Source organism: Entelurus aequoreus, linkage group LG05 (assembly GCF_033978785.1).
Source record: "Entelurus aequoreus isolate RoL-2023_Sb linkage group LG05, RoL_Eaeq_v1.1, whole genome shotgun sequence".
NCBI lineage: Eukaryota > Metazoa > Chordata > Actinopteri > Syngnathiformes > Syngnathidae > Entelurus > Entelurus aequoreus.
In genome coordinates this window covers 34,096,346-34,114,807 of record NC_084735.1, presented here as the reverse complement: position 1 = coordinate 34,114,807, position 18,462 = coordinate 34,096,346, and the positions used below count along the sequence as shown (strand labels likewise).

The 18,462-nt window shown below is 38.1% G+C and overlaps 3 protein-coding genes across 5 annotated transcripts in view; 1 reads left to right on the top strand and 2 right to left on the bottom strand.

Annotated features, from left to right (window-relative positions):
* Positions 1–18,462, top strand: part of LOC133650552 (retinoblastoma-associated protein-like) — a 36,560-nt gene that overhangs the window by 11,574 nt on the left and 6,524 nt on the right. For all 3 annotated transcript variants that reach the window (XM_062047919.1, XM_062047920.1, XM_062047916.1), the window contains exons 11-19: positions 408–517; positions 595–675; positions 1,742–1,829; positions 1,929–2,045; positions 2,125–2,181; positions 2,339–2,370; positions 2,507–2,583; positions 2,704–2,927; positions 17,570–17,685. In XM_062047919.1, coding sequence (XP_061903903.1) covers positions 408–517; positions 595–675; positions 1,742–1,829; positions 1,929–2,045; positions 2,125–2,181; positions 2,339–2,370; positions 2,507–2,583; positions 2,704–2,927; positions 17,570–17,685 — 902 coding nt within the window. The remainder of the gene's footprint in view (positions 1–407; positions 518–594; positions 676–1,741; positions 1,830–1,928; positions 2,046–2,124; positions 2,182–2,338; positions 2,371–2,506; positions 2,584–2,703; positions 2,928–17,569; positions 17,686–18,462) is intronic.
* On the bottom strand, positions 9,236–10,209 carry LOC133649504 (putative P2Y purinoceptor 10). Its single transcript, XM_062046093.1, is given in 5 exon segments — positions 9,236–9,620; positions 9,622–9,639; positions 9,641–9,689; positions 9,692–9,810; positions 9,812–10,209. Coding segments are annotated over 5 exon segments (969 nt in total).
* LOC133650553 (lysophosphatidic acid receptor 6-like) lies at positions 15,008–16,791 on the bottom strand. Its single transcript, XM_062047921.1, has one exon. The coding sequence runs from the start codon at positions 16,472–16,474 to the stop codon at positions 15,353–15,355; it is 1,122 nt and encodes a 373-aa protein (XP_061903905.1). The 5' UTR covers positions 16,475–16,791; the 3' UTR covers positions 15,008–15,352.

The window sequence follows — 18,462 nt, the reverse complement described above, 5'->3', positions numbered from 1 at the left end:
TTTCAGGCTTCTGATTGGACAAAATGTGCATGGCAGTATGTGTATGCGTTTGTGTGTAGACATAGACAGTTTTGAAAACTACACTTGAAACTACACTTGTATGGATGGAGATTGTTTTAACCCCAAATATGTGTTTTAAAACTCTTGTGTTTGTGTGGACATGGCCTTAGTGGAGCGTCTGTTAAAGTAATTTATTCCCAATCAAAACATTGAAAATATTTTTATTTTATTTTAACTGTAAACCTATTAAATAAAATTACCGGTACTTTGAATATACATTCAAATATAACTAAGGCAGATCACTTGCAACTGACAGGTAGTCCATTCATACTTTGTGACAATCATATCATCGAAACATCATTACTTTACTTACACAAATTAGCCCATAGCTTAATTTCTAACCAAAGGTCAATAGCCTCAACCAACTGTATGAAGAGCACTACCTCAAGAGTCGAGACATTGATGGACGACTTTTTTTGGACGGCGATGAGACGCTTTTTGCGCCTAAAAAGCAAACGTAAGGTTTTTTGTGGTTAAAAACTTTGCCTAATAAATGAAGGAAATAAACTAAAAACGATCTTTATTGGCTTCCAGAGAACAAATGGAGAGAACGCAAAAGAAGAACCCACTAGATGAAGATGCAGTGGTCATCCCTCCTCCTCAGACTCCCATCAGGTGAGGGGATTTATCTTAGTTTACATGTTTCAAAATCTAAATCACAAATATAAGACTTTCATAAACACGGTTCAAGTTGAACCTCGGTTTTAAGGTCACACAGTTTGGTAAATTTTTTGGTGTAGTAAGGAGAAACAATGCAAACTATAGAACTGCTTAGATTTTGTGTTTAATAATTTAAAAAAAAATAAAACAAACAACTACAATCTGCTAGGCAATACGTAGTTCTCTAATAAATACAATTCTTAATAGCATACAAAATAATTTAAAAAGATAAAGGGCCAATTTGGTAAACTCTGTGCATTAAAAATGCTAAAATTACAGCTCTTCAATTATTATAATTTTTAATCAGATTTATCACACTTGCTGTGGATTAATTTCAATTAATCACAATTAAATATCATACATTTTTAGCAATGGTGTTTCACATTGCATAAGCAATGAGACTTAAGAAAGAAAGGAATATATATGCACTCAACGTGTTAAATAAATCATGATTTGTTTTTTTTGTTTTTTTTTTTACAAACATTTATCCACATTAAATCTGTTGTATGTCACTGTTAGGTACTGTCGGTAATGTTATATTTTCTGGTTGGAAAAATGTAACTGAGCAAGTTGCAAACCGTGTCTTTTGTGTTATTGATGTGCTGTTTTAAGATGGAAGTGATTCATTGTAAATTTAATCCTTTCTGCAGAATGTGCATAATACTTTGTCAGTTGACTGTTTTGTCATGTTTATTTTGTATTCATATTTCCCAAGGAGAGGACCAATGTTTAGCGTCTTCCATATTGACTTATTTACTGCATCAACTATCCATTTGCACAAGCGCCATGATGTTGCTACTTAGACAAACTGCTCGAAATGTGTTGCCAAAGACATTTCATGGATTTATAGTCAGATGGGTTAAAAAATTTTAATCAGATTAGTAATGATGGATTAATTTGATGAATCAAAATAAATTCTTATTAAGAAATATTAACATGAAATATATATTGTGCTTGCAGTACTGTCTGTATGTCATATGCCAGAATGTGATATTTTTATGTATTTGTTTTCTGTCTTCAGAGCCACTATGACCTCCATTCAACAGTTGAGGGGTGACCTCACCTCTCGTGGCGACCAACCATCTACCAACTTGTCCACTTATTTCCAGGTGTGTCATCCTCACAAGTGTTTGAATTGAAATGTCTGTTATATATCTGATACTATATTAAAAGACATCTGCCTAATTTTTCGCCTTTGCTGTGGTTAGAACTGCACCGTGGATCCGACTCAGGATGTACTAAAGCGCTTGGAGACATTGGGACTGACATTCAGTCAGAGGTTTGCCAAGGCAGTCGGCCCACGCTGCAATATTCTTGGCAAACAGGTATAAAGTAGTACCCACAGACTGCAACACAACATGTGCTATGTATTGTGTTTAAAGTTGTACTTTTTCCCTTTTCCAGAGATTTACCCTTGGTGTCAAACTCTACTACAAAGTCATGGAGGCGATGCTAAAATCGGTACATGAATTGATTAATGTTTAAGAAAAAACTGTGTAAATAAGTCATTGCATCCTAGAGAATATGTTTTTGCCAACACAATTGCATGCAAATACTCGATTATAGCAGACCTTTAATATTGCTGACTTTTGTAGAAGTTTCCATTTTTGCTTTACAGGAAGAGATACGACTGTCCGTCCAAAATTTCAGGTATTCATACAGTATTTATAAACTCAGTTATTTATGCATTCTTTTCTACTTGAACTTTGGATGTCCTAGCATGTTTTTCTTGACTTGTTATCTGGTGAAGCATTCTTGGCCTTAAATCTCGTGTCTTTCATTCCAGTAAACTCCTCAATGACTCCACATTCCACACCTCGCTATTGGCCTGTTCTCTAGAGGTTGTCATGGCAACATATGGAGGTCTGTGTTGTTTTTTTGTAATACAAAGTTAATTAAAACATTATCATGTATTGATCCATGAAACATGAAGCTTTTGTTAATGACACGTTGCACTAATGTTTGTTTACAACTCTCGATTAGAGAGCAGTTTTAAGACAGGGGGATACAATCACGGACGCGGTGGTGACCTGGCCGAAACAGACCTGTGCTTCCCTTGGATTTTGAACGTTTTGAACCTCACCGCTTTTGACTTTTACAAAGTAATCGAGAGCTTTATCAAAGCTGACCCGACTCTCAGCAAAGACATCATCAAACATTTGGAGACCTGCGAGAACCTCATCATGGAGCGCATCGCATGGAGGACGGTTAGTGAGCTTCAGCAAATAAACATACAGACACAACATAAATACATATTGTATGAACAAGGATAATCTGTTTAACATTTGCAGATCCAGGAATACTTCTTTGGCACTTTAGCACACATTGTGGGAAATTTCAAAAATGTTTTTTGTATATGTAAAGCATTAAGGCAAAAGGAATACACACATTGCTACGTGACAAATAACACCACATTCAAAGTAAAACAACAGCACCACATTAATTACATACAATCATTATGCTAGAATAGGATCACACAATAGCCATAAAAATACAATATTGTTTACAAAACAAACGATAAAAATAATTGGCACACAATCCAGTTAGAGCAGGGGTCGGCAACCCGCGGCTCTAGAGCCGCATGCGGCTCTTTAGCGCCGCCCTAGTGGCTCTCTGGAGCTTTTTCAAAAATGTATGAAAAATGGAAAAAGATGAGGGGAAAAAATATATTTTTTGTTTTAATATGGTTTCTGTAGGAGGACAAACATCACACAAACCTCCCTAATTGTTATAAAGCACACTGTTTATATTAAACATGCCTCACTGATTCGAGTATTTGGCGAGCGCCGTTTTGTCCGACTAATTTTGGCGGTCCTTGAACTCACCACAGTTTGTTTAAATGTATAACTTTCCCCGACTTTCTAGGACGTGTTTTATGCCACTTCTTTTTCTGTCTCATTTTGTCCACCACACTGTTAACGTTGTGCGTGAAGGCACAAAGGTGAGTTTTGTTGATGTTATTGACTTGTGTGGAGTGCTATTCAGACATATTTGGTCACTGCATTAATGCTAGCTAATCGATGCTAACATGCTATTTAGGCTAGCTATATGTACATATTGCATCATTATGCCTCATTTGTAGCTATATTTGAGGTCATTTGGTTTCCTTTAAGTCATCTTAATTAAATTTATATCTCATGACACACTATCTGTATGTAATATGGCTTTTAATTTTTTGCGGCTCCAGACAGATTTGTTTTTGTATTTTTGGTCCAATATGGCTCTTTCAACATTTTGGGTTGCCGACCACTGAGTTAGAGGAAAAAAATACCAAAAACATTATACATCTATACATAAAAAGGTATACCGTACGATGTCAATTGTATAAATTTGGCAAACAATAAAGCTTCATATCCAGGCATGTGATTTTTCCGTCTAAAGTCGGAATTCCGTCTTTTTTAATCTCGGGGGGGGGGGGGAAATTATCTCCCGTTTTTCCGTTTTTTTTTCCGACCATAAATCAAGATTCGAGACGTAGTTTATATTACGCCGTAGTTGATTGGTTGATATGTTCCTTGTGACCAATCAGGACATCTGTTATGAATGATGACGTTAATAACGTCATCATTCATAATGGTTACTATACGGCCATTTTCCATATGTAAACAATGTCGGTTCTCGAGAGAAAGGACGCTTTACGAGTAAAAGAAATTGATAAACATGTAAAAAATAAGTTCCGATGGGACTGGATGGAAAGGGAAATCACTGATACTGTTGGGAAGAAGAAAGTTACGACTTTGTTCGGTGATTTTATTCGGAAAATCGATCGTCCCGGAAAGGTTTTGTGCACGTGGTGTCATGATAATATTGACTATGGATCACGAGGTTTCAAGGCTTTGGAAGTACATGCGAAACGCCAAAAACATATGAAACAACTTGAAGCAAGGAAAACAAACTTTTCACTAGCTGGTACTTTTGGATGTCAACCGAAAGTGAGCAAACTTACGGACTTCATCTTTTGTTTAAACTGCCGTAGACATCGAGAGGAAAGATCCGCCCACTTCAGTTGCAGACAGGGTTGTTAATAATGAGGTAAGCTAAAAAATATTTGCTTGCGAAATACGCATGTTTGTTTTAAATATTAACCAATTATTGCTTTGCGAAATATAAATGGGTTTTTCTAAAAATAAAAAGCCATGTGAAAATATATTATGAAATTACAGAAATTCAAAGAGTCGCATTATTGATTCCAGTTAACAATTTATTTGAAATAAATTTGCATATAATACTATTTTGTAATATTATGTTATTTTGTAGTCGGTTGAAACTTGTCAGTGGTGTAACAATCTTGAAGGTAAATATTTTCACACTTGTTTCATGCAATATGTCAGTGTCCTCACATTATTATTAATTCCTATTTTCAAATATGAGTAAACAATACTAAACATGTTTAATCATTTTCATAAATGTATATCCTTTATTGGCGAAAAGAATGAAATGTTTACATTACATTACATGAACTGAGGTAATGTGGTAATACTGTAAATAAACTGTAGATAATAACACTGATCGATGTGACACCTGTGGATGTGAAATGAACACAAGATGTAAATATTAGTGACTAAATACTGTTGGGACTGAACCATATACAGTGATTCATTAGGATAATTGGGTTATGTATGTTCTATTAATGATGTTTTCATGTCTTTAAACACTAAAATATTTTCTTCAAATGGTGCTGTCTTTGTTAATTTTAGCATGTTAAATTGGTGAAAAACCAGGAGCTTCGGGGGGCGTTGCCCCCCTTGTCCCCCACCCTGGACCTGGCTGGGGGCCTTCGTCCCCCAGACCCCCGGAAATTTTTTCAGTCTTTTTCATTGTGGTCAAATCACATGACTGCATATCGTGAAAATTCATGTTGATGACACATTCTAGCTGTGTCCCGCAAATTTGACAGCAACAAGCAGACAACCACATCCTCAACACAATGTAGCATCCTCGCTAGTGGCTAACGTCCCTCCACAGTGCGAATCACTAATCCTTGTGTCCATGGCAGCAAAAAATGTTTTTTTACATGTACCATTATCACTGGAGGACGAGGAATAGCTAAACATGCTACGCTACACACCGTAGGACCTATGTGTCAAAGTCAAGGCCCACGGGCCGGATTTGGCCCGCGGGCCTTGACTGAATGAATTATATATGGCCCCCGGGGATGATATTTGATTAGTATTAGAACCTGCTGCTGTTTTGCACGCACCAATAATCCATCAGTGTTGGCGCAGGAGTCTTCAAAATGGGGTCCCACAGTAAATTTTTGGGGTTACACTTTTTTGTAACCGTTTTGAAAACAAATGATAAATGTATGCATTATCTCACATTCTATATTGTGTTTTGGAAAAAGGTTGTCATAAACGTTACTTAATTAATTAAAAAAATAATACAAAAGAGAGAAACATTTTTTATGCATATGTGAATGTATTCAGTTGTAAACATTCATTCACTTTCTTGTATTTTTTTCTATATTTTTATTGTAATATTTTCAGAATGTGTTTGTTCTATTTTTGGCCAAAGTAAGACAAAGAAAACAATTTGAAGTTATCTTTATTTTTTAGTTTTAATGCCATGATTTTATAGTCTGGCCCGCGTGTGCAAAGATTTTCCTCCATGCTGCCCCTGAGCTAAAATAAGTTTGACACCCCTGCCGTAGGAGGATGCAACAGGCCATGATAATCGTTAAGCTAGAGCACTTGAATGTAAACAGATGTGGGAGGATCGATACAAATACCAAGAATCAGTATATGATCGATACTCGACAATGTTTAGATCGATTTTTTTGATTATCATAAAATCTTTTTTTTTTTTTAATCGTTTTTGTAATTTTTAGTAACTTTAGGAAATAAGTCCCTGCACACAGGCAAACTTTAAGAGTGAAAATCTAAGGATTTAAATCTGAGTCAATAGTTTGTGCTTATGTTAAGTTATTTTGCAGTATTGACTTTATTTTGCTCAAAATATTGCATGTAATAAAAGGGAATACGGAAACATTAAATATGCACTTAATATTCCTACACTGCCATTCTGGGTTTTTATCTGATTAAAATTGTGATACAAAATGTGAATCATTCATTGAACTTAAAACATGTATTTATCTTTATTGGTATGGCCAATACTGCTCCTGTAACTACTTGGTATTAAATCGGTACCTAAATTTGTAATATTACCCAAAACTTAGTAAGGTATCAAAAAAACCCAGAAGAATCAGCGATTATTACATTTTAACTGTAGTGTAGATAGAACCATATTACAACATTAACTAACCAGAAATTAACAGTAAGTTAGCAATAGCAACTAGATTAGATAGTGATAGATAGTTTTAGGAAAATAATACGACCAGAAATTATGTGATATTGTATGTTACCACATACGTCAGCAAATAAACTAGGAACCTTTGTAACCCATTATGAAATGGTTCTATTATCATTGACATACCAAAAAAAATGTCGTCATATACATAGTTATCGCAGGAGGCTGCAATTTATATATCGTGATTTCGATTTTTAGCCATATTGCATCTAGCATCCAGTAGCACAATGTTTTTTCGTCATAGGGCCGGGTTCCATTGTTGGGCTGCCAGCACCCCCTAAAAGGCTGACAAAAAAATCTGTTTCTCAGCTGTGGGCCGTATTGGTCGCAGCAGTACTCAGATGTAATACACTTTCCCACCACTTGTGGCAGTAATGACAATATCAAACCAGAGTCGTGTATAGAGAGAGTATGGCTAACCCGGTTTCTGGCGATCTCCTCAATGATTGGTCAAAAGGCACTCACGGGATAACAGGGCACCATGTTTGTTACCAACTTAGAGCCGGTGGTATGTGTTTGGGCGGCTTCCTCGTTAGTTTTTTGCGTGTAAAATGCCCAGTTGTGCAGCATGAGGCTGGTCCACCCGCGTGAATTGTGGAAAGCCCAACAACCCGCAAAGACGACAAGTATGGAAAGTGAAGGTTCGCCATCAACACTGGAGAGCCACCAACTACAGTGTCTTGTGCGAGGGAAACACACAACGTCTGTGTTCTATTCAGGAGTGAAGACACATACAAATAACAGAATAAGTGAACAAAATAAAGAGATGGTTTGACAAAATTAGACTATCATTGAATATCAGTAAAACTAAAATAATGCAATTTGTTAACAGCAGAAGAAGTAGTCAAATACAAATAGGCTGAGTAGACATTAGAAGAGGAAAATAAACCACATTTGGGGTGTAATAATACATGATAAAATGAAGTGGAAATCTCATATAAAATATACAACATAAAGTGGCAAGAAATACGTCAATAACGAATAAAGCAAAATCTGTTGTGGACCTAAAATCACTCCATATTCTCTACTGCTCGCCAGAGTTATTATACAGAAATATGGGTAATTAACTATAAAAGTACACTTATTCACAACCGTGTTACAAAAAAGAAATATCAGTTAGAATAATACATAATATTGGCTATCGCGAACATTTGAACCCTTTATTAATTGATTTAAAATTATTGAAATTCAATGATCTAGTGCATTTCCCCCCAGTTAAAATGCATTTCCCCCCAGTTAAAATGATGTACAAAGCAAAATGAGGGTTTTAAGTTGTTTTGTGGTCGGTTTTTTTACGTTTATTGCGCTGTTGGCAGCGTGTTAGAAAGCCCACTGGTCACTAAACACAGCATGAATGTAGCAGCAGACTACGTCAAACACAGCTGCAAAATTATACTTTAATGAAATAAAAGCATGTTTTATTGTAAGTTTATGAGCTGGAATATGTTTAGAACTATATTTAGATGTATTATTTTAGTTACGACAGCAATTGCAGGCTTCCGCACACGTCCTTGGTAGCAAACATGGCGCCTGCTGTTTAGTTGGCCATACCCTCTCCATACACGACTCTGTATCAAACAAACAGAAAGAGTCTGGCGCTAAAGTCATAGAGAAATTTCTTAAGCACATAAATGATGACTGAAGAGGTGAAGTTGTATTTTAATTTGCATTTAAATTGTATGACAGTGTATCTAAGAAACACATTTTATTATTATTGCGTATTCATTTAGTTAGAATGTATTAATTTTAGCATTGCATAATTGTATGTAGATTTATTTTTAATCAGTTTTTATAAGCCCCTTCTTTTGCAGTATTTTTAATTTTTATTTATTTTTGTAATCAGCCTGACCTATGCCTTGATAATAATCTTTGAATATGATTAAAATCAAGATTAGGGTTTTTAATTTAGTCTTAATTTAGTGTTAATATTTGAGTGGGCCCCAGGGTCTAAAAGGTAAAGAACCCCTGCCGTACCATATATCAGACAGAACAATAGATATTTATGAAGCTTTGCAATTATCATTAAAAAAGATAAACATCAACCTAGGTATTATCCTTTATCTTTTTGATAGCTTGAATAACGTTTCTTTCTACCTACCCACTTCACTTGCCTTTTTCCCTTTTTCTCATGCACCGGAGTTGGGCAATTATGGAATTTTACTATGTGTTGTTGATTCAAATGATTGTTGACACTGTCCTCTGTGTAATTTTAGCACATTCCCTTAATCAGTGGCTCCCACTGCCTTTGCTGCCAGTAGCTTCCCTTGTGCGCCAGGCTGCTGGAGAAGTGGTAGATGAGCTGGTTGAGGCAGCAGTTGAAGCTGGCCAGAGATAAAACGATTGGGTGGACAAGTTTTGTCATCTTTGCTAGGCCGCAACTGTACATCAGCCCCACATGCGTAAGCGTATAGCCCAGCAGGTTGATGTGATAGGGGACAAAGCAGAGCAAGAAGACACCTAGCACCCAGTAAATTAGGATGAGAGTGTGCCGGCCACGCTGTTTTGACTGGCGGACCGCACTGAGCACCCGGCTGTAGCTGTAGAGTAGTATGACTGTGGGTAGTATGAATGAAACCATCACTAAACCTAGGTCTGAGTATGATTGTGCGGTGACACTGAGGAAGGGTCCAGCAGGCATGAATGATCCTGATGGGCTGCTGCAGAGGCACAGTCACACTGAGCCAAACCACCAAGCACCAGATCGCCCCACTTAAGAGCTGCGCCACACGCACCCTTTGTCCGGCTGATGCTAAAGGGTGCACTACCGCTAAGTAGCGGTCCATAGATGCAGACAAGGAAGAAGATGCTCCCATACAGGCTGATGTATTTGAAGCTAAAAGTAAGTTGACAGCATGCCGCCCCAGGGCTCCAGCCATCTCCTGTCTTGAAGGTCAGTGCTTGGGCCTTTTGGTAGTGGTAGTGGATTCTCAGCAGCAATGAGACAACAAAAAACATGTCAGCTACAGAGAGGCTCACCAGGTATATGACCGTGCTGTTGCTGGTGTAGCAAAATCCGCACAGTTTTCGCAGAGCCAGGCTGTTAGTGGCCAAACCTATCAGAAAGATGACGCTGTTGGTCACTTGGTAGAAGGTGAAGCGGTAGCTGGTGTCCACAGTGCAGTTTGATAGAGATGTGCTTTGACTGACAAGCACTGTCAGTACAGTCATATTCCTCACCTCCATGGCTCCAAAGGTTGTCGCGCCCCCGTTGTTGTAAATCCTCACGTAGCTGGAGGAAATGAGGTTGTTTTATGTGAACATAAAATGTGAGAAGCAACGTGGTTGTGAGCTTCTTTTGGAGCAATTAAACCTCTGGCAGGTAAAAAACTTAATGAATTCAAATAGTGTACTGCTTTATTGAGGGTAAATTTGCAGAAGATGACAAACAGACACAGCCGGCCAAATGTTTACTTTTGTTTTAACTGCCTTTTGTCATAAATAAAAATGTTCTTAGTTGGAAAAAGTGACTTCAATCTGTGCCAATAACAAAATTGCCCTGCTGTCACTATCATAAAGAGTACAGTCATTATATTACATCTTTTAATTAATATTATCACTTATTGTCAAGTGATTAGTGCTATTATTTTCAGAAAAACAATTGAGAATGTGTCATTTTGTCAAAAATAATTTTTATTTATTATTTTCAAAACCAAAACCATGTTTTTAAAGGTATTTCTTTTGTCGATAATACTGTACTGCAATGTTAAAATAAAGTTGTTAAATATTAACTGGTTAAAAGAAAGATCACAGTGTTTCATTGTCTTGAGTGACTGACTTTTTAAGTATTCAAAAACTATTAAATAACAACTAAAAATATTACGAAATGCTAATTTCACGTTTTAACAAAAATCTAAGTCTTATCTATCTACAAGCTTAAAAATAATGTGAGTGTGAATGTTGTTTGTCTATCTGTATTGGCCCTGCGATGAGGTGGCGACTTGTCCAGAATGTACCCCGCCTACCGCCCAAATGCAGCTGAGATAGGCTCCAGCACCCCGAAAGGGACAAGCGATAGAAAATGAATGGGTGGATAATGCTGTAAATGTACATTAACTTATTCCTTACATTATCCCTGCTTTACTTAAAATGAAACAAGATGCATATTGTGTGATTGATATTCAAACAACAATCATAAATACAAAAAACATTCCTCATGTAAAATTAACTTTCAATATTAATAGCTGTGTGGATAGTACTGAAACTGAAAGTCGCAGGGTGGGCACTCACCAGAATGTCATCCAAATGCAGTCATACTAGTTAATTTTCCACTCAGCTAGTGAGTAAATCTCTTAGGATGCTGCAGCAGAACACATCACTGCAGAAGGAAAGGCTTCACGCCTCCACTCGCTCCCTCTTGGGTCCTCTCACACCATAAATCTTTGTTTTAATCGCCACAGACCCAGTAAAAAAAAATATCGCCTTGTGCCCCCACCAAAAAAAAAAAAATCTACTTAGTTATTTACTATTTAACTTTTATAATAACTGTAAAAAAAAGTATCATTTGGTTTTCAGACCTTAGACAGTGCTTGACTGAAGCATCAGTGGGTATTACTCACTTTATAGCTCCGGAGTAGGCAGGCCTATTACAATCCACTTGAGATGTTTGCCTTTTTTTAACTGATTAGCAATCAGCTTATGAGTTACCAAGCCCAGTCGATCTTTACCGCAGCTGTGTCCCAGTTTTTACATGGTTAAATATAGTACTCAGGTAAAAATATTCACTCAAAGGGGATGCAAGTTCAGGGAGACACAATTACATTTCCGGATTTGTTGTTGCACAACATGCTGGAGTTGAATGAATTCCAAGAAGGTGCGTGTCTTGCCAGAACCCCAGTTAAAATTTGAGAGCAAGCTACAACAAAAGTGTTGTTCATCCATAGAGCAAAGCCGCGTTTAAGAGACTAATCCTTACCAAAATAGCGGAAAATAAAGGTCTTTTTTACAATTCCATCCATCCATTTTCTACCGCTTGTCCCTTACGGGGTCGCGGGGGGCGCTGGAGCCTATCTTTTAAGTGTCGATATTACTGGCGGACTAGAGGAAGAAGAATGGCTCAGCATGCTACACACACGCAGAGAAGGACGACACAAGAAGCTAACCGCTAAAGCTTCAATGTAAAGTTGAGGGATGGATTCAGATGTTGATACTGTCGGTAACTATAAGTATCAGTTTATAAATGACACTTAAAGTGGTTAGATTGCTATATTTATTACAAAATCATTTGTCATTTTGGTTGTTTTAGTTCTTGTTTACAAACTCAGGGAAAATGTCTTTAGATACAGGAAGGTTTAGAGGGCAAAATCCCAATAAATTAAAGGGGAACCGCCCTTTTTTTGGAATTTTGCCTATCGTTCACAATCATTATGAAAGCCATGACGATGGATGTCATTTTTTTTGTAATGCATTCTAAATATTAAATTAATGCAATTGAGTGTGAATGTGTGTTGTTTGTGTTTGAATGTTGTCTGTTTATCTGTGTTGGGCTTGTGATGAGGTGGCAACTTGTCCACCTTATGCTCGATTGCAGCTGGGATAGGCTCCAGCCATGCCCGTGACCCCAAGAGGGACAAGTGGTAGAAAATGGATGGATGAATGGAATCAAAAGTCGCTTACAATGGAGCCAATTGGAGCCGCTCAATTCTGCCTATAAAGCCCTTAAAACAACATCCAAACACCTCCATTAGGAATTTATATACATGATGTAAGTATATATGTAATGTAGTAACGAGCACATTTATAATACCATTTAATATTTACTTATTTTGGTCATTTTAAGCATACAAAACCGCATCACGTTTGCTTTCTTTTTCTTCTTCCCTGATTATTACTCACTGCAGACTTTATGAGAGCCAACAAACATAATAAAACATTACTTACTGTGCAAGGTATTTTGTCATTAGGATGCCAACTCCTAGGATGTTTATATATTCCCGTTTGGATAAAAATTACTCATAATCTTTGCGAAAAAACGTGGTGGGGGTTGCGGGGGGACCAACTGTCTTTTCATGTCTTTCTTGCCAGTCTCGGGTTCAAATGGCTGTCAGAGTGTACCAACTTGTCGGATTACATCCTTAGCCATCTACTTTCCAGGTGAGAGGCATGATTTATGATCTACAATATACTTCCAAGGAGCAGAGAAGCGAGGAAACAGCAGACCACACAGACACACAGTAGTGATCACGTCGCCGCTATAAATAGTTTGTCTGTGTTAACGTCTATAATAACAATATCACTAATACTTGGTTAATTTTTAAGTCACAAAATGTAAATGGTGTATTGTCAGCGCTTTTTGAAAAGTTATTTATTGAATTTTATGGGCGGGATATAGGACCTCCCATTGGCTCCACTGTAAGCTGACTTTTATGTACGTTTATTTAATATTTAGAATGTATTAAGTGCAGTGAGTGCAGTTCCCCCTTTAAATAGGAGGCGATAATAGTTTTTGCTTTTATTGTGCACTAACCACTTTCTTTCGTCAACAAAATGTATGTAGCATTTAATACCACAAATGCGATACATCATCTGATTTACAACAATACTAGCACATTTTTTACTTAAAAAGATGAGCTTCCTAAAATTGTGTTAATGTACTTACATTGCAATAAAACATTTTCAGTTCTATAATCTATTGTAAGTATCAAATCGAGACTCGAAATCTGATTGATCTCAATCTAAAACATCTGATTCGGATCGGAGGCCAAAAATTTTAATCAGGACATCCCTACAATACACTAATGAAAATGTTCCTTTTTTCGCTTAGTCAAACAACATTGTCTTTCTTAGATTTATTTTGAGAAGCTCGAGCATCTCAAAAGGCACAGTTCACATTCATAGCAGGTATGAAAGGAAACGGCGCCAAATGACAGGTGTGTCATACTTTTATACAATACAGTAGGGAGGGAGGGAGTAACCTTTGACACTGAACAAATGACTACGCAGATGCCAGACTCTTTGAATTTAATCATAACCCTTGATCGGCATAATACAATGGATCTCTGCGCAATCCTGTGTGTAGGACATGTGATATGGTGAGGATTCCTGTAAATTTCTCGAGTCATGTAGCTGCTTGCATGCTGACGTTTCACAGGTGTTGATGCTTTTGCCCCTGTCAGAGCAGACCCTCAGGGTGAGCCGCCTGACAGGAATGTTGGAGCTCTCACTTAGTTTTACAGCTTTTGCAAGAAACGACAAATATTTCCCTTTTGTTCAAGCCACACCATGTTAGACTGATGTAAACACTTTAGACCAAGGATGTTCAACTTTCATCACTGTTGGAGCTACTTTGACAAAGAAATTTGGACTTTTTATGTTTTATTTGTATGACTGGCAACATTTAAATTGTATATTTCACAATACAAAGGTTCTGTATTCGATCTTTGTAGAGTTTGGATGTTTAGATGTTCTCCCATTGACTGCGTGGGTTCCCTCTGGGTACTCCGGTTTCCTCCGACCTCCAAAGACATGCACCTAGGGATAGGTTGATTGGCAACACCAAATTGGCCTGAGTGTGTGAATGTGAGTGTGAATGTTGTCTGTCTATCTGAGTTGGCCCTGCGATAAGGTGGCGACTTGTCCAAGGTGTACCCCACCTCCCGCCCGAGTGCAGCACACCCGCGACTCCGAGAGGGACAAGTGGTAGAAAATGGATAGATGGATGATTACTCAGGTTCAAATTTTCTGGTATCTGTATTACCTGTTTTACCTTACTTTACTAAAAGTATGTATGCCAGCACACATCCTAATAACTTGTTTCGTTTTGAGCATTGTCAATGTTATTCAACTTCTGCCGACTATTATAGTTCTTTTTTCATTGACTACACCTGAAAGCTGTTGTGTGTCATTGTAAGTGATTGCAGTTGGCCGGTCATACTACATACAAGTTGTGATGTAAGCAATTGTATGACTCATTCGTATAAACCAATAACTTGGTTGCGCAGCAATAACTGGTACATTTGTAACACCGCACTCTTGTACAGTCATTTTATTTGCTGTCAGAATGAAGCGGTACCACTCAATGAAGTGCCTGAATGAAAGACCTGGAAACTACTGAGTACATCAAAACAGCTTTAAATACTGGTTTCAGAACAACATCATCATGTGTTAAACACTGATACTTGTTTGAAAGTGTCCAAATGAATCATGCAAGTCAGGAGAAAATTATTTCATTTGTTTTGTCACTATGACAATGATATTGATCCTCATTTTTATTACTGTCAATGTCATTAAATCCCAGTTATTGGTGTCCATTCAAACATCCCATATAATTTTCTGGCTCACCAACAGCCATCAATTTTATATGGCATCAGATGCTTGAGTTTTCAGAAGACTATATAGTATTTGTGCCTGAGAACTTCTGAGATTTTAGAGACCTCAGGGCCAGGTTTTTTGGTGTTGAATTTGGGCTGTTCTGCCGACTGTCACCCTGTAATCTGTCCAGAAGCTTAACGCCGTTGTGCCACACCGTAGACTTGCGTTTGATGGAGCTCTGAATGGTTTCTGAAGTGAAGTAGTAAACCACTGGATCAAAGCAGCAGTTGGTCACAGCAATGCACAGTGCAATAGGGTAGATGGTTCTAACCACATGTTCTGCGTTACATCCCTGGAGAACCTTCGAGCGGACCAGAGAGTAAAATATGAGATTGACGTTGTAGGGGATGAAACAGAAGCAGAAGATGAGCAGATGCACAACGATCATCCTCAAAATTTTTGCTTTGTTGACGCTTCCGCCGCGGCTGATGGTCTGGGGTTTCTTCAAAGTCTGTAGAACCATCACCGAGCAGAAGGCATTGACCATCAGCGGGATGATGAAGCCGACTGTCTCAATAAATACCACCACTTTGGACAGCTTAGACTGCCACTGCTTGTTAGAGTAGTTTTCAAAGCAGTAGTTTGAAGAGGCGTTGACATTTTTGAGTGAAGTGGTGTCCAGAAGGAATCCAGTGGGTATACTTCCAGAAAGAACTAACACCCACACTGTAAGACAGGCCAGTTTGGCATTCCGCTTTGTCCTTATGGCCTGGGATCGGAATGGGTGCACAATGGCCAGAAAGCGGTCGACGCTGATGCAGGTTAGGAAGAGGATGCTGCCATACATGTTGGTGTAAAAAAGTGCCACGGAAATCTTGCAGAGCACCCTCCCAAACATCCATTCGCGCTTGATGAAGTAGACTATCCGAAAAGGCAGGCTGAGGACAAAGAGAGAGTCTGAAACGACGAGGTTCACCATGTACGTCGTGGTCTCGTTCCTCAACTTCAGGGTGCACCCAAATATGTAGACGGCCACCATGTTGAAGAAGAATCCCACTATAAACACTACGCTGAAAACTGCGCTGTACAGAGGGTACTTGAAGTCATCACTTTTGTTGCACTTCATAAAAGTATGAGTGGCACCCAGTGTCTTTAGGGTACTGTTAAACATGTTTAGATCAAGTAGGGGATTCTGGAACATTCACAGAGTGGAGGAACTCTCTTCAGTCATCTCTGGTATAAGAAACAGTTTGTGCAATAGCCTGCAACAATCCACTTGTTTGCATTTCAGTTGGAAGAGAATAAGAACGTTGGCATTCTGAAGAATACTCACTTCCCCACAAAATTCCTTTGCCGTAGTCTGTTTGTGAATGCTGTACTGGACGATGTTAAATCCTCAATGAAAAAAAATGAAGTATTTTCCTAGTCTTAGAACGTGAAGAGATCTTTTTCTCTCCTGTGTGTCCCGTCAGCGTGCCTTCTGGGTGTGATTCTCTTTTAAAAGCTGCAAGTTTGTCAGACGATCCGAGACCAAATAACTCCCAGGACTGCTGAAGCACAAAGGGAGGAGCTTCCACTCTTGCCAAAGTCCTCCCATTACTGCTTTGTTTTTTCCCTCACCTTAAATTTGAATATTTATATCAAGACTTGTTATTCCACAACGTTTGAATAGCTTTTTTTAATTTTGGTTGCTGTATTTGATTATGTAGATCAGCCACATAACTGAATATCCCGGACAGCATGTAATAATGCCATGTTATTTGTACACGAGACGGGATCAGTAATGATTTACATTTTGTCAAATAAAAAATAAATACTGGACTTTGGTTCATATGTCACTGAATATTGCAAGGGTTGTCACGTACCAGGAAGACTGGTGTCGTCAGTAGGGTGTGTCCAATACACACAGGAAGAACACAGTTGTTGCAGGTCCATACTTGCAGCTGCTGTGTTCTTTGTAAACCACACCTGTCTACACCAGTTAATAATCTGTTTGCCTCCTGCTGTCCACATGCTGATGATCACGTGCTGAAATCTGAAATTCACACAGTAAAAGTTGTGTGTGTTTTTATCTTGTGTGCAATAATATTTCTGCAAAGCTGCAAAAAAAATGCACATTCACAGTAAAAATGTATCACCGAGCTTGCCCGAGTAAAGTCTACGGTTTTATTGCATTATTATGGCTGTCTTTCTTTTCTGCATAAAATTAACTTCCTTCTCTTTTGTATGAAACACAGAGGCATAAGTCGTTATCTCTGATATTAGAAGTAAGTTATTGCTTTATCTATACTTGCAGGACTCTCATCTCTTTGAGCTGCTGAAGCAGGAGCATGAAAGCGGTGCCGTGGAACAGACGGAGACTACGGCTAGTTTCAGCCAACCACTACAGCACAACCACACTGCCGCTGACCTGTAAGTCCACCTGTTCACCGCTAGCTCGGTTGCTGTCAGTCAAATCTTGCAAAACTACCATGAATCAGAATTATAGTTTAGTCATAGCTTGTCACTCTGGTTACACACGAGAGTGTCATAATGAATGTTTAGACAAGAGTTGGTCTGTTGCAATGGAGCAGGGGAAGTAGAAATATGTCAATTGTGATTGTTCTTCTAACAACATAATATATCATATTCTTTAATAGTATTGCAAACCAGCAGTATATTGCAGTGAGATGAGGTTAGCAGCTAAACTAATTACTTTGGATTTATAATTGATCAACTCTTACTTAATTTTTGAGACCATTGTATATGTTTTAGGGATGTAACGGTAAACGGTATAATGATAAACCGCAATAAAATTCCCGAAAGTTAGTAAAACCATCTAATTTTTTAATTACCGAAAAACCGTCATTTATTAATGCAACACTGGCAGACAAACTACACAGACTTTGCTCTGGAGATTTCCCCTCGGAGCACAAAGCCAAGCGCTTGGTTTAACGTAATTTTCACTCACTTCTCGACGTGCGTTTAAGAGCGCACTGCTGTGTTTAGATGGAGACGGATGTGAACAATATTGGAGACAGACGCATTTGTCTCTCACTAAAATTATAGAGCAAAGGAGAAAACTATTTGATGTTGCTTTTATTTTGTCAATATGACGTAAAGGAACATGTAGCAGGCGATGTGTCGGGAACTTTGCTACAACTTGTTTATAAAGTCTTTAGTTTGTTTACTGGGATGCTCACTCGTCCT